The sequence below is a fragment of the Protopterus annectens genome, chromosome 5.part1 (genome assembly GCF_019279795.1).
Source record: "Protopterus annectens isolate FY-2018-M chromosome 5.part1, PAN1.0, whole genome shotgun sequence".
NCBI classification, from domain to species: domain Eukaryota; kingdom Metazoa; phylum Chordata; order Ceratodontiformes; family Protopteridae; genus Protopterus; species Protopterus annectens.
In genome coordinates, this window is record NC_056736.1 from 420,313,756 (window position 1) to 420,330,790 (window position 17,035).

The 17,035-nt window shown below is 36.2% G+C and overlaps 1 protein-coding gene across 1 annotated transcript in view; it reads left to right on the plus strand.

Moving 5' to 3' along the window:
• The first annotated feature begins 499 nt into the window (after positions 1 to 499).
• Positions 500 to 17,035, plus strand: part of VEGFD (vascular endothelial growth factor D) — a 769,460-nt gene continuing 752,924 nt past the window's right edge. The window contains exon 1 of the mRNA XM_044073078.1: positions 500 to 1,391. Within this exon, the coding sequence (XP_043929013.1) occupies positions 1,308 to 1,391 (84 nt within the window). The 5' untranslated portion in view covers positions 500 to 1,307. The remainder of the gene's footprint in view (positions 1,392 to 17,035) is intronic.

The window sequence follows — 17,035 nt, forward strand, 5'->3', positions numbered from 1 at the left end:
AAATACCATTAGCAAATGTTATGGATGGACATTTCTTATCAACGTAATTCTTATTCTGTTTGTGACTTTTATTGCTTTTACTAGTGCATGCAAATTATGATGGAATGTTTTGCCATAGAAACTGCAGTGGCAAATACTTTTTCATACACTATTGAAAGTTAATGAGCAGAAGTGTGCCCTCCATTGGTGGATGTTAATATACTAATAGTCCAAAGAAAGTTTATTTTGTTAGCATACCAGTATATTAGATTCATTTGTGTGCTCTAATTGTTGAAGCAATGGCTCTATGTTCAGTCTGTTTCTTTTTCTGGAAATTCAGTCCCTTGACAGCAGTCATTTTGTGACACATTGTAAATAAGAAAGGCATTTGTCATCCCCAACCCCCACCAGCCTACCTTCAGTTTAGAGAAACAGAATCAGGAGAACACCTCCCCCAGCCCAACAAAGTAAATTGATATTACATGTGAACTTATTTTTTCTTCTATATAGCAATGTAGCACATGAAACTGTGCAATGCGGAGAAAATAATTCAGTGTGAGATCATGCCTTTGAACACCTAGAAATTATAACTACAGCGAAGATGCATTCTGTGTCAGCATGTGCCAGAGTTTCACATTACAGGTACTGTCCTGATTCACAAGAACAGCAGACAACTCAGACAGTTTGCAGTTGGTTGATGGGGACTGTAGCAGGCCTAAGTGGGATTAGAGCCAGGTTTTGACGATGCTACTTGCCAGGATCTGGAGCTGATTTAAGGATACACGTGTTTCTGCAAGCTACCACAGAGTATTTGGGTAGAAAAAGAAGGAGAAGCTTAATAATCCACTGAATTACAAACTTCTGCAACATTAAGTATTGGCTGCTATTTAAGTGTTCTCAACAGGACTTGCAATGTTAAGGAGTTAGGCAACAATAAGTACACGTCTCTGGGCTTTCTAGAACAAAAATCCAAGTTTTGTGACTAATGCTTACTGTTTGTCTGTTATTGATGGCTAAAACTTAATGAAGGCAGGATTTGAAATCTCCAACTACACTTGGTGATTTATGGGAATACCTAAAAGCAAAATATCGTTATTGGATATATTTGGAGGAACAGACTGCACACAGAATATGTACAAAGCAATTAGACTGGGTTATTTGCTTGAAAAGTTTTATTTACTAACATGATCCTGCTGAAGTTGGAACTGGAACATAAGCTACTTTTTTGAAATGGATATAGTTGTTTCATTTGCAATGAGGAAATGTGCTGTCCTTCTGACACATTCAGCCTGAGAGGAACAAGTACATAATTATCAATTATCTTCAAAATGTCTAACTGCTGCCCTGTTTTTCTGCTGGTGTTCTTACAGTTACTACAAGGTTATGAGTACAATGACTACGACACCAAACAAGTAAGACTTTCATTTGCAGCTGATGCCATTTTTTTACATGTATAAAAATCACAGAATGTCACTTCAAAACCTTTAGTTTTATTAATAGTAAAGGTCGCTTCCCATTCACTGCTACTTCTGTCTTGCAATTACCATACCTGAAATTTATCATAGTTTCATACTTACAAAGCAGAGGAAATTTGATTTTTTTTAATGCAACATTGCCTTATTTTACTATGCAGTGTCCTTTATTTTACATACTGTTTGAGTGTGTCAGAGTAAGATGTGCACCTTTAATGGTGGCACTCAAAAAATACTTTTAACCTGCAGTTTACTACACATTATTGAAGGCATTCATGATTCATTGGTCACTTAACATATGTACAATCCGAAATAGTAGCATTTTGTAGTGTGTTTCCCTCAGAATCTGAAAGAACACATTTATACATGTATTTATCTGTTGCCTGTTTTTCAACAGGAACAGTTGACATGCACTTTTATTTCTGAGAGTGTGTGTATGATGTGTGTATTTTAGTATGAGAGTAAAGCAAACTGAGTCTAATTATGTAAAATATTTTCCCTTAATTCATCTGTATCTTTATCTCCCCATTAGGAAGCAATTTTGTTTCCACTTGATCAGTCTGTTTTTTTTTTCTAAGATGATCTTAAGTTGCCCATCAGCATGCTTTCTTTGTTGTAAAATTCTGTACCTGAGATCCTTGCCATATTGTGTCAATAAAAACAGTTCTGTATGTCTGTCTATAGATTCAGAGTTGAAATTTGTTACATGCCTGTAGTATTTCATATTCTGATGAGTTTAAAAACATGCTGTACAAATATATATATATATATATATATATATGTGTGTGTGTGTGTGTGTGTGTGTGTGTGTGTGTGTGTGTGTGTGTGTGTGTGTGTGTGTGTGTGTGTATATATATATATATATATATATATATGTGTGTGTGTGTGTGTATATATATATATATATATATATATATATATATATATGTGTGTGTGTGTGTGTGTATATATATATATATATATATATATATATATATATGTGTGTGTGTATATATATGTGTGTGTATATATATATATATATATATATATATATATATATGTGTGTGTGTGTGTGTGTGTGTGTATATATATATATATATATATATATATATATATATATATATATATATATATATATATATATATATATGTGTGTGTGTGTGTATATATATATATATATATATATATATATATATATATATATATATATATATACGTATGTATATATAAAATGCTAGCTCATTGTCTTCGTCTTTCTGCCTAACTTTTGCTGTAGCAGAAAATTTTTCTGAATAATGAACCTAGAGACTTCTGTAAGTTGTCAGCTACTTTGAGGGTTCCTAAACATGACATTTTTGCCTGCAGCAGTTTTTGTTTCCTAACTTCCTTCTACAGAATATATTTGCATGACATTTCACCTGCACAGAAACCCTAACCATTAGGTACAATGGAAGTCAAACAACTTAGTAAGCAAATCAAATGCTACCTTTCTACTGAGTTCAAATCCCTTGTTATTGAATAGCCCATGATTTAAATGATTTTTCAGCTTATAGAACATACGGTTTTCCATCCTAGTAATGCCATCTATTCCTGCTCCCCTCCCACAAAAGCTCAGAATGAGTGAATGGGTACAAGAACCACCACCAAAGAAAACCATACTGTGCCTGTGCTAAGGAAAAAAGTTAAGTTAGCCCTGAAGTTCAACAGCTTTGGAACATTAGCAGAGTCATTATTTGCTCAAAGTCTCTAGAATTGCACTGCCATGTTTGGATGGTCATAGTATAGTAGCAACAACAGCTTTCAAAGCAATTCTAGTAGCTTTGACAAATGGAAAGTCTGAAAATATGTGCTTTGTATTATATGTCAACTTCTTAATGGTTGTGTTATTACAGAAAGGCAGGTGTGCATTCTTTTAAACACCAGCTGTGTGCTGAATATTTCTAAACTATTTCAAAATACTAAAAATACTAGTTTCAGTTGAGCATGTTCTGTTTCTGCAATATTTAGTTTTCTTTTACTTTATTATTCTTGGACAGGACTAATAAGCATTTCAGGCAGACCTGAACAAGTTTCAGGTAATGTTAAAATAACATGTCTGATTTTTTATTGATGCTACTAATAAAGTTTAGTTCATAACATTGCTAATTATGTTTGTGACAATGGAAGTAGTTGTCAGAATGTGTAGTATGCTGTTGAATGTAAAGGAAAACAGACTCAGGTATTGACTTTTAATGTATTTGTTTTTTGAAAATATTATTGGGGCACATTACTGGGCGGCCACGGTGGTGCAGCGGTTAGGGTTGCCACATCACAGCAAGAGGTTTTCAGGTTTGATTCTCAGTAGGGGTGCCTTCTGTTTGGAGTCTGCATGTCCTCCCTGTGGTCGCATGGGTTTCCTCCAGGTGCTCCAGTTTCCTCTCACATCCCAAAGACATGTTGTAGGTGGATTGGACACTCCAAATTGGCCCTAGGCTTGAGTGCATGCATGTGTGTGCCTTCTGTGGAAGGTTGGGTGCTGGGCTGGCAACTCAACACTGTAAAACTCCACTGCCAATCATGAGTGGACAGGTGGTCTGCTGTGGCGACCCCTAACCAGGAAAAGCCGAAAGAAGATTGGGGCACATTATAATCCTGTAAAGGAAACTGAATAAAAAAAAATATTGCAGTAACCTGTTTTAACAGAAACATAATGCTGCCAATGACATGAAAAGAAGCAGATATGCCATTTGTTAATTGAAGAAGCACAGGATTAACTCCAGGGTCACTGCAGGTCAGGAAAAAAAAGAAACTTTGTTTCCCCTGCAGTGACCTCCTTTGAAAATACGCATTTTCTCATTCAGTAGTTATAAAACTGATACCTGTAACCAGTGTATATACTACCAGCAGATCTGAATGTGTGGGTAACAAAAATCATCAAAATGTAATAACACCATGGCAGATATAGCAGAATGCTTAATGGGTCATCATATGTATTGCAGTAAACTTAGATAGAAGAATGTCATATAGAAATTACTCATATCAGTTTGCACAATGGGCAGTTCTGTTTAATCACCCAGATTCAGACACCCTGGAAAGAAGCTTTCATCCACAGTCCAAAATTCCACTGCTGGGAGTCGGCAGTGACAAATTATTTAGAATTTGATGTTCAAATGATATGAACTCCATTTGCATAGTCTAGATTATACTAATAAATATAGAGTAGAAAATCTTACTTTCTGGGAATATGGTTTAACACAGTGATATGGGGCCTTAGGCCTAATGATTTTCTTTTCTTGCAGTTTAGAGACATAGTACTGCTTAAGTTTAATGACCAGTCATGGCTCACAAGGCCCGAATTATGTTTTGAACACAATGTTAAAATACTGTTAATACTCACTTCAGTTTACACTTTATGCATTTACAAGATATGGTAAACAGTTCCAGACCACGATTAGTAGGTTATAAATTCAGCCTGTGAGACCTCTTCCTCAGTCACATATGCCAAAAGATACAAACTTCATTTACTTCACATGCACAGAATATAATTGGCAATTTATAATGTCTTGATCAAACAGATTTTGTACAAGACTCTGTGTTTGTTTTCTACCTTCTGAACACTGCTTAAATAAGTGCTTCAAGTTCATTATACTTTTTGTATTAGTCTGGATTACTTCTGGCAGAGGGCTGCTTGAACCCCCTTAAACATCTGCCTGGACTTAATAATGGGATTACTTTAACTCAGACCAGTTATTGTAAAGTGCAATCAATCCTGAAAAGGAGCTTGTTCTGTCTGGAATATTTCTGCCTGAAATACACTGATGCACTTATTTTGTTTTTTGTTTAAATTTGCATTCAAGCTCCAATTCGTCTTAAATTTCATCTGCAGTCACATTTTGTACATTTTATTTTTCTTACTTGCAAAAATAAAAGGGAACTTAAACTTCTATAGACAAACATTATAGTCTATCACTGATTCAGTGCACAAGTCCATTCCTATTCATTAGCTTAAACCTTAGCTCATACGTTCTTGATCTCTTGTCATAAAATGACAGAAAAGTCCTTGAGCTTCCCCTAGATATCAACAAAACATTTTGAGCCTTTTCATTCTAATTTAAGTAAAAATAAAGTGTATGCTGCTGCAGTATACAGAAAAAGAAACATAATGGCGTCTCTTCCTCCACACAGACACACACACATTTAAAATATGGCTTAGTGCATATTATTGTACTGCTGATCTACAGTCAAGTACATATATGTAGTGACAGGTAACAATAATAAAAACAACAGCCATTTCTTAGCCCACAATCCCTTTTTAAGGGTGGCCCAGGAACAATGTTTGGTTAAGTGACTCTCAAGATCACTAAGTCAACACATGAGGGCTGTAGGAATCAATCCCTGCACCACAGTAACCACAGTTCACACTCTAACCTGCTTCACCAACTGCCAGTGTTTTTTTTTTTTTACCTTTAGCCTGATCCTACACACACACACACACACACACACACACACACACACACACACACACACACACACACACACACACACACACACACACACATTAGTTACTGTTGTAACAAAATATTCAGACTTACTTGGGTCTCCAGTGAAATTAGTCAAGGTCTCTCCAAGGAGGTTGGCCTTACCATTTTAAAAAAATGACCTTAGCTGGTTTGCAATCAAATCACACATAATTAAATGGCAACAGTTGCAACTTGTGTAACTCAGATACCATACTAAGAACAAGAGTGTAAAAAGCAGCTGATAAACACAGATCAGGTAGTCATTTTTATCTGTCTTGTTGTAGAGGTAACAGAATTAGATAAAACTGCCCCTACCAAAACCTACACTTAATTCCTACAACTGGTTTTCTCACCTCTGCTTTGTCTACCATCTTATGCATGGTTCAGTAATGTTGCTATGGACAAATGTAAAGTGCAGTATTCCTTCTGGATTCTTTTCTTTGTGTGAGTGGATACCTGCTTCCTGAAATCCTTTTGAACTTGCTTCTTATCGGCTTTGATTGTTGGGGCTCTTCAGATTCTTATTATCTCATATCCTAAATAGTTCCAGGCCCTCCAAAGGTGGTGTTGGCAGCGATTCATTTGCTTGAAGGTGACATCCTGCTGTTCATAAAATACATGTAACTGCTCTACCCTTAGTAACCAGTCAGATTTCCATTGCCAGTCTTGTTTATTCCTTGACCCTCTTTCTAAAATCACTGCTCAATCTTCCCTAGCCCAGGACATCTCTTTTTTTCTCTTCTGTTTCTCCTTAAGGTAAATTCTCAGTGATAAAGTAATAGGGATGCATAATACATAGTTTCTAGCTTTTAGCATAATAACAGAAAGATGTTACATATTTTATCCTGCATGCTAAATTTGCTATGGCGTAATTCCTTTTTAATAGCTCATCTGTTTTGCAAAGAAAATATATGTTTAATAATACAGAAACACTTTTGATCACAACTGAAATTTCTCAGAAAAAGATTTTTTTAAGAAAATAAATGGAAGTGCTTAAAATGTGCAGATTAAAAATACCAGACATTTGGAAATATGTACTTGGAACAATATTTTCAGAATTTTAAATATTAGAATACCAGATTTTTTCCTTTCTTGTGTGTTCAAATAATTATTTAGGTTTTACAATTGTGCTGATAACAGTTACATACACAACTTTGCTGTTTAACGACTGACATCTGTCAGAATTAGCTCACTGAGTTAAATCCTATGTAATGGCTCCTGACATGGGTTTTATGCAAAACACAGAAGTTGACTATTTCATAAAACATTTATGTGTAAACTCATTTAGTAGTCATTTTTTTACATTATACCTACGGCACAGTTTTATTTATTTAAGTTAATCTACTGTGAATGTACACTGTTGAAATGGTATCCGTTCCAGTAGTTTGACAAGAGGCTTCCTTATTGTCTCTGTATGCCATTTGGTTAACTATTGGTGTTAATGTGGATGATGAGGAGTTTAAACAGTGTAGATAGGCCTTTTGTATGACAACAACTGACTGACCGCAAAACTGTATGTTGGCAAGGTTAACCACACTGTACAGACAACTTATCTCTTAATCTTTGCTTCTCAGATAATGCTGTTTATAAAAAATGGCTGTGTTAAGTTGTGACCTGGATAATAGAATGCTTAAACAGCACTGATTGTATCAGTGGTTTGCATTTTCCACAGATAACGTTGTTGTGTCTTTCGGCTTTTCCCGGTTAGGGGTCGCCACAGCAGAACTTCGGTCCGCTAATGATTGGCAGTAGATTTTTACGTGCCGAGTTGCCAGCCCTGATGCACAACCTTCAATGAAGGTACACCCATTCATGCCTCTCTCCACACAGAAGACCCTCTAGCTGAGAATTGAACAGGATAACGTCTTACTGTGAGGCGACAACACTACCGCAGCACCACCACCACAGTTTTCCACAGATAACACAATAGTGAATTTAGCCAAGTAGCTTGTCTCTAAATAAATTAAGTAAATTATGTCTGCTGAAATGATAGGGACATCTAAATAAATGTATTAAGGTGTTATGTGGCTAAATTGTTATTGAACTTGAAGAGACTCTGGATAAAGATCCTGAGTCTGGAGTGCTGCTTTGGTAATGATTTTTGTTTTTGGAGGGGGTAGGATATGGAGGTTTGTAATTTGTAAGACATAAGCTCTAGGATTCGAAGACATTTTCTTCAGGCTGGTCAGTTTGCAAGATGGCGACATAATGTTATTCAGAGACAGGTATATTTGCAATGAGAAAGACTTCATTATCAGCTCATTGACAGTTTCAGAATCAAGCATTAGTCATTCAGAACTGACCATGCCAGGACTCTCCTTAGCTGATTGTGTTCTGTCTTAGCAAATGCACCCTGCCACACACACACACACACACACACACACACACACACACACACACACACACACACACACACACATTCATACATGCATGCTTACATGTGCACACATGCACACATACACACACGATCACATGTCCACACACACATTCATATATTTATGCACACCCAGACTCCCAGACACCCCCCCCCCCACACACACACACACACAGACCTATGCACACCAGCCACTACATATGCCTAAGTAAAAGCCTTGGCTGTATCTCAAGAAGCCTTAAACTCAATACAATCAGAAACTTAGCTCATATATGTAGCATGTGACATATTGTACAGACCCCCTCTGACTGACCACAGTAAAGCAAAGGTACAAAGTCACTCAATCGCTGCAGTTGACAAAGTCCAAAGCTATTAAATAAAAAAATTAGTCAAGGGACTACCCCTGACTAAGTTCCAGTTTTTAGTAAGCAATATCCCCCTTCCCTATTCATCACTTTATCATTGTATACATGAAAAAAAACACTGTCGTGTTTTACTGAAGCAGCACTTACCAAATGCTACATACCTAACATAATGCACAATATCTTTACTTATAAAGTGCTACATACCTAACATAATGCACAATATCTTTACTTACCAAGCGCTACATACCTAACATAATGCACAATATCTTTACTTACCAAGTGCTACATACCTAACATAATGCATGATATCTTTACTTACAAAGTGCTACATACCTAACATAATGCATGATATCTTTACTTACCAAATTACATACCTAACATAATGCACAATATCTTTAGTTAGCAAATGCTACATACCTAATGAAATGCACAGTATTTTTAATTAGCAAATGCTACATACCTAATGTAATGCACAGTATATTTACTTATTGAATGCTACATACCTAACATAATGCATGATATCTTTTAGCTTCACTCTGCACGTTATGTCAACACATTAAAGCCTGCTACTGTCTACTCATTTTTTTGAACTTTTATAATACTTTATCTGCTAAAGGAAGTCAACATTTCAAGCTCCTCAGGGTACATATCCCATAGCCACTTTGATCATGTTCCTGTCATGACTGTAGTCTATGGGACATTTTGAAGTCTAACAGATACCTCTCCCTAGACTTGAAACACATTATGGAAGTAAAGCACTTTCCTTCAGGTCCTATAGGAGATTCACTTTATCATCCATGGTGATGATCAAGATTATTTATACAGTCACTTTCTGTTTTTAATTGACCTTATTTTTATTTTTTGTTTATTTTTTTATTTTTTTATTATGCCAATCTGCTGAAAGACATCCAGAACAAACTTTACATGCTTTCAATGGATTAAATTTGACTGACTTGGACTCCTTTACTCATCTGTAATGTCAACCATGGTCCCAAATAGGTGGGCTTGTAAGAGTTTCCTCTGTGCTGTTTGGCAAACAACCATACAGACACCATGTTCAAATTCTTCACTGGGTATGCTTAAACAGGCAGTCTGGAACTCTTAAAAAATATATTTCATTCAGGTCATCCAAAGTCTAGGTCTGACACTAACAGGGCAATTTCATTATTTTATGTAAGGTGTAGCACATGTCTAAATCTTTGAAACATTCTCAATCTATGATATTGCTCAAGAACTGAAGAAGCAGGTACTTTGGTAAGATGCTGACATACAGGTATTGATACATTATGTAAATTGCCCAAAGAAATCAGATATCTTTCGTGCTTCACCTTTGACAGTGTACATTTGGAATAAAGCCATTCTAGAAGCTGATTGAATTAACATTGATCACTCACTGTATCTCTTACAGACTTTCTGAAGCCTTGTACTGCAGTCTTTGGCTTGGTCTTGCTGACAGCAGTAATAGAAAAATCCAGTCTGAATCCTTTATGTCTGATTCAGCATCAGACCGAACAATACTGTACACTTTGCCTGGCTTTGTGAAGTCATTGCTACATTCTCCAGCTGTGTCTCCTGTCGTTCTGCTTTAACCATGAAGTTCTCCAATATACATTTTTTTTCCATTGGCTCTATAACTTAGCCATTGTTCAGAAATCAGAGCTAAGATCAAGTCAGGGCAATAGAACCGATGCATTTTGGGACCCTAAATCTATAGCACTTCTCACCAAATGTGGCGTAATTGGCAGGTATGGTGTATAGCAGCCAGTGTCAGCTGCAGGGAATGTTTTGCATTGGTGAATGTGATTTCTGACTGGCAGCATTGATGGGGCCTCCCAGCTAGTACAGGGCCTTAGGTGGGTGGCTAGGAAATCTAGTGCAGCATCTGGCTGTTTGTCAAAATATTGTTTACCTAACTGTGCCAGCTGTTAAAATGACATCTGTTTACTGTAAACTTGAATATTTTAGCTTTACCTATGGCTTGTTGTTTGTAAAAACATTCTGCCTGTATGATACGGTAAAGTGGTCTGGTTGTTGGCTGTCCCAACTTGTCAGTAAAGAGATTTTTTTTCTCTCTTGGCAACACTGTGTATCATTAGTTTGGATCTGAAACATCTAATGTAGTTAATAATCACTTATGCTGCAAAGCAATACATGATGAGATGGCAGACTGTGATGTTTAATGTAAATCAGCTGCATTATGATTCTACAGTGTCACTCAGCCAATGGAGAATGCTTATGTTACGGTTTATACCGTTATTGTAGATATATGGGCATCAGTGGAAGCATGTGTTTACTTTCTTATATCGCATTATGTTTGGAAGTGTATACAAATGTTAATCAATGTGTATTTCAGAAATTCTGAATAAGCTGTGCTTAACTTTGTACACTAGCATATCTGTTTTCAGAACTTACATCATATTATGTCTACAGATTTGCCCTTTCTGTATTTCCTGTGTCCTTTCTGGAAATAGGCCTCCTCACCCAACGGGGTTAAACCCATTGTAGTAACTCATGCTGAATGTTTGATCAGTTTGTGCTGTAGTGAATATTCAGCCTGTGGTAATAATAAAATAACCACATGTTGACATCTCTGTGGCAATAGAATATAATATTACAAAACACAGATAGACATGACAAAGTCACATACAAGCCAAGTGTACTTGGTTTCGCTGTTCAAAGGACAGTGTTTAACAGCAGGACTAGTTAAACTTTACAAATGTAGTTTCCTAAATAAGAAGGTGATAAAGGAGAATACTGTTTCTTTGAAGAACTGTGTAATAGTTCCTTCAGCTCCATACCACAAAATCAAACAATTCCTTCATGAAACACGTGATGCAGACATGCAAGTCAGAAGTATGACTGTAAAGACCACCACCCAGTTTCTTCATCACTTAAAATAACTGCAGCTGCTTCAATTAAACAAGCAGCATAATCATTCAGCAAAGAGTGGGACTATTAAATCATGCAAGCCAACAAAAGGTAGTGAGGAATAAGTTAAGCCTCTCTGCTCCTCTGTGACATCAGCATCATGGGGCTTGCCTTGCTAGAATGTATAAACCTAATTTTGAGAAACATCAGAATAACAATGCTTGTAACTCACAACATTGCAACCAGTGTATTCAAACACCTATCCTGACCCTGGTACAGGGATCACGGGGTGATGGGAACCACTACACATCTGTGATATATTATCCACAAGTGCCCTAATGACACTGACATCACTACAGGGATCAGGGGTGGGGGAGCCACTAGGCATCAGTGATATATTATACACAAATGCTCTAATGACACCGACATCACTACAAGGATCAGGGGTGGGGGAGCCACTAGGCATCAGTGATATATTATACACAAGTGCCCTAAAGAAACTGATATCACTACAGGAAACAGGGGTGCGGGAGCCACTAGACATTGGTGATATATTATACACAAGTGCCCTAAAGACACCGACATCACTAAGAATATGAGGATCAGGGGTGGGGGAGCAACTAGACATTGGTGATATGTTATACACAAGTGCCCTAATGAACCCAACATCAGAATAACAATGCTTGTAACTCACAGCATTGTAACCATTGTATTCAAACACCTATCCTGACCATGGTACAGGGATCAGGGGGTGATGGAACCACTACACATCTGTGATATATTATCCACAAGTGCCCTAATGACACTGACATCACTACAGGGATCAGGGGTGGGGGAGCCACTAGACATCGGTGATATATTATACACAAGTGCCCTAATGACACCAACATCACTACAGGGATCAGGGATGGGGGAGTCACTAGGCATTGGTGATATGTTATACACAAGTGCCCTAATGAACCCAACATCACTACAGGGATCAGGGGCAGAGGAACCCCTAGGCATTGGTGATATATTATACACAAGTGTCCTAATGGCACTGACATCATTACAGGGGTCAGGGGTGGGGGAACCACTAGTCATTGGCGATATGTTACACACAAGTGACTTAATGACACTGACATCACTAAAGGGATCAGGGGATGTGGAGCCACAATACACCAGGGAAACCTCATGAGTAAAGTGTGTTAACAGCAGTGGCATCAACACAAGGATCAGGGGGCTGGGTGAAACACTAGCCACCATGTATACTTTTAATGTAAGTGACATAATGACACTGGCATCAGTACAAGTATTTAGGAAGTGGTGGGGGACATTAGACACCAGGGACTACACTAACATGAAGTGCTATAATGGCATGTGTATCAGTAGGGACATTGGAGTTGGGGGGAACAGGAAATACCAGGGGCTACTTTAGCATTAAGTGCTACAATGGTTTATACATCAATAAAGGGATCAGGGACAAAAAAATAGCCGCTGGGGATTCTACAAATATTCCATAATGGCACATAAACTATTATGGTGGTTGGGCTGGGGGGACACATTAGCCACTAAGGCAATTAGAGGTGTGCCATAACAGCACTTAAACTCTTATGGCGATCAGGGGTGAGAGAACCATGGTAGGGAAAACAAGTTAGGATGACAAGTAGGGGGGCTATAGTGTGTGTCCGTGTGTGTGTGTGTGTGTGTGTTGTGTGTGTGTGTGTGTGTGTGTGTGTGTGTGTGTGTGTGTGTGTGTGTGTGTGTGTGTGTGTGTGTGTGTGTGTGTGTGTGTGTGTGTGTGTGTGTGCTTGAATGTGGTTTTGTGTAAAAGTGACTATGGTGGGGGTGGAATGCCAATGCCTACACAAGCAGTAGTTTACTACCACATTGTTGACCAGCACATTGCAGTAGAAAATACAGCTCAGAGACTTGTAAATGTCTGAAGCTGGTCTAAGTTCGGGGCCAGCACTAATCATTACTGTGGCATTCCCTACATTGCAGTCTTTTTTGATGCCAACCTTGAATTCCATTCCCTTATTCCTGCCACTCCCTCTTCTTATGTAATCCTTTGAACACCTCATCAGCCACTTCCTGTTGCCAGTCTACTTGTTCTGAACCTACTTGGTTACTATCTACACCTCTCTAGTAACTCCCTACATACCATAGCCACTAAGGCATGGTCTGTCACCCTCCTTTCACATATATCTACTGCCTTCACTTTACAGAAGGTTTTGTAATCTACCAAAATCCTACCCAATCTACTTGCTTGAATACCCTCCTGTCTGTTGAAAGTAAGTTGCTTTACATTCCCTCACTTCATTTTCCATGTGTCCAACACTTCTGTCCTTGTCATAGACTTCCTTAGTGCACTTTGACATTTCCTATTGAAGTCTGCCTTCCTAAATAACCTATCTAACCTCAGCTCCAGCACTACATTAAGATCACTTGCCCAGATCACTGTATCGCTCTTCTTTTTTCCCTTTTTTTATCACTGCTTATTGTTCCATAAATACATTTTGCTATTTTTAATTATTTCTGAAACAACTTTAACATCTGCTCCTTCTTTCCTCCTATGTCTTAAATCACAGTTAAAATCTCTCGCTAATATAATTTGCATATTAACACTAATATAATCAAGAATTTTTCTAAACATAATTTCCCTCTGTTTTTGTATAACGTGCATATAATGCCACAATTCTGTATACTTGATTCTTCCATTTTATGTCTACTATGAACACTCTTCATAATATTACTAATGTGAAATCTAAAATTACAATATTTTCTTTACATAGAATTGCTATTCCTGAACATTTTTCCTGTCCTATATTCCACATTACGTTCTCTTCCTATAATTCATTTGCTTGTATTCTCTCCTCTTCTGTCAACATTCTTATATCTCTTAGTATTATCATATCCATATCCAATAATCTATACCATTCTAAGATTCCTAATCTTTCACTCTGTAAAGAGTATTTTGTTATTCTTCATCCTTTCCCTTTCTTATTTTCTCCTATTCCTATATTTTTAAATTTAAATTCTCTTTATTTTTACTCTTTTCCAATAAAATTTATTTTGCTTTTAATTCACACCCATGTTTCTTCTCCCTCTTCACTTGAATTGCTTATCTCTTCTTCTTTTTCTATTTCTTCCCTTTTATTTTCTTTTATTTCCACTGTTATATCTTTCTCATTTTCTTTTTGGAATGCCTCTATGTTATCTTCTAGCTTTCCTCACTTACAATAATTTCCTTCCTTTCTTGTACATTGTTTTCTTTTGCCTCAGATTCCATCCATGAATGTCTTATCTTTTCACATTTAATACATTTTAGTTCACATGTTTTGGTGTCATCACCAACTTTACCATAAATAAAACATTTCCTTTTATCACAGTTGTTAATTAAATTATCATTTTTGTCACAGAAGAAAACAACATGTCTTTGGTTCTCCCCAGTATTTCAACACACCCCTGTTTCCCTCTACATTAATTATACTAGGCACATGAATTATTTTTTTTCATTTTGGATTTGCAATAAAACTCCACATTCCCCTCCATCAGTCCTTAAACCTCTGTTATCATAAATATTTGTAATGTCCATTGCTTCTCTACACACAGTCTTTAAATAGTCTCTTAAAGTGTCTCTTTCAACTTCTGTATGACACTGTATATACATTCTCTTTTTTTGCTTCTTTATTAAATGCTTGTACCACATATAAGTTCCAAAGATTTTCATTCCTTTTTTCATATTGCTCTGAGAATTTTTCCATATGCTGTGTTTCTTCAAAAAAAAAATGTCACAAATAGTGATTATTAATACATATACAAACTCTTACCTCTCTGGGTTCAATACCCAATGGTGAAATGATGCTGTCCCATATTTCATGCCTGTTAGGTTCTTTTTCTATATTACTAGTTATCCTTATGCAATGTTTTCTTCAAACTTCCATTTTCTTTATATCTTTTCTTTCACCTCCTCTTACAGTTTGTGGAGATGATTTATTTTTTTCTGTCCATATTTCTTGTACTTCCTTCTCTTGTATTCTGCCCATTATTTCATCCCATGATACTGTCTTCTCACTTTCAGGTTCACTCTGCTCAATTAGTTATTTTAAATATACATCCTGCAACACCCCCCCCCAGACTGGAGGGCTGTTTCTGTTGTGAACAGATTTTGCTGAAATAATTCCTCTGAATCTACAATGCTTACTTCAAGTGATATTTTTGCCTTTGAACAGGCTCTCCTGCTTTTTCCTTCATCCTTTCTCTATTCTCCATACTCTGCTTTACACTTGATTCATGTTAAGTAACATTTGAGTTCTTTGCTGTTTGATTAACAGCTATGCTCAATTCCAACACCTCTGAAACTCCTATTTCATCCTCCATGTTTGATTTTCAGCTTCCTGCTTCTCCAACCTGCCTACGCACCTGAACTGGAAGACAGGAAGTGTAGCATTGAAATGTGTCACTGTGCACCAAAGAGTAGGGTTTTTTATTGATATATATATATATATATATATATATATATATATATATATATATATATATATATATATATATATATATACATACATTACATATTATTTACATATTTAAATTAGTTACATCTATTTACAAATATCCATAGTTTATAAACTTCAATCTAAGCATTCCTCTCCGCTCTTTTATCCACAACCAAAGCATTATTTTCTCCAGAATCTTTGTCAAAGTCCATTTTCCATTGTATTTGACTTCATTTAGTCTCTCATTCCATATAGTCCATGAAACATAAAATATTACTCTGTCCATTTTCTTCACTTCTTCTGGTTTTCATGCTCGATAATAACCAAATTCTATTATGTCTATATTGTGTGGGAGGTTGGCATAGTGGCTAAGGTGTTTATCTTCCCTTTAAATATTTTTTATTAGTTTTCCAATGAAACAACAATTTTGAAACAAGTAGTGAAGAATACAGTATACAAAATATCATGCATCATGTATACTAAAAAGGAAAATGAAGGGAATAAAATATAAAACAGTAAAGATTAATAACACATCAAATAAAATAAAATTATTTACATAGGTGTCTAGTCAGAGTGAATAATGATTTTATCTTTGAATTGTAAACAAACCATATTAACAAATATTATTATCAATTTTCTGCAATATTTACATTACTGTCAACCAGATATTGTAGTATGAGGTGGTTCTATTAAAACTATTCTTTAAAGTAATGATATCCATTCAAGCAACAGTCAGAGTAAGAATCTTGAATTTGATGAATGAATTGATGGTAATAATTTTTCGAGCTATTACTAGTAAAGTCCAAAGAATTGAGGATTGATTTAGTTAATTGGAAATTGTCATTAAATATAGTATTACTTAGTATACTTTAAGGTTTTTACAATCAGAAAAAACATGTTGCCAGTCATCTTTCAATTTTATCCCACATCTCCAACATATATATTCATTAGCAAACATCAATGCTAGTTTATGAGGTGTAAAAAAAAAAAACTTCTGTGTAAAACTCTCCAAGTAAACAAT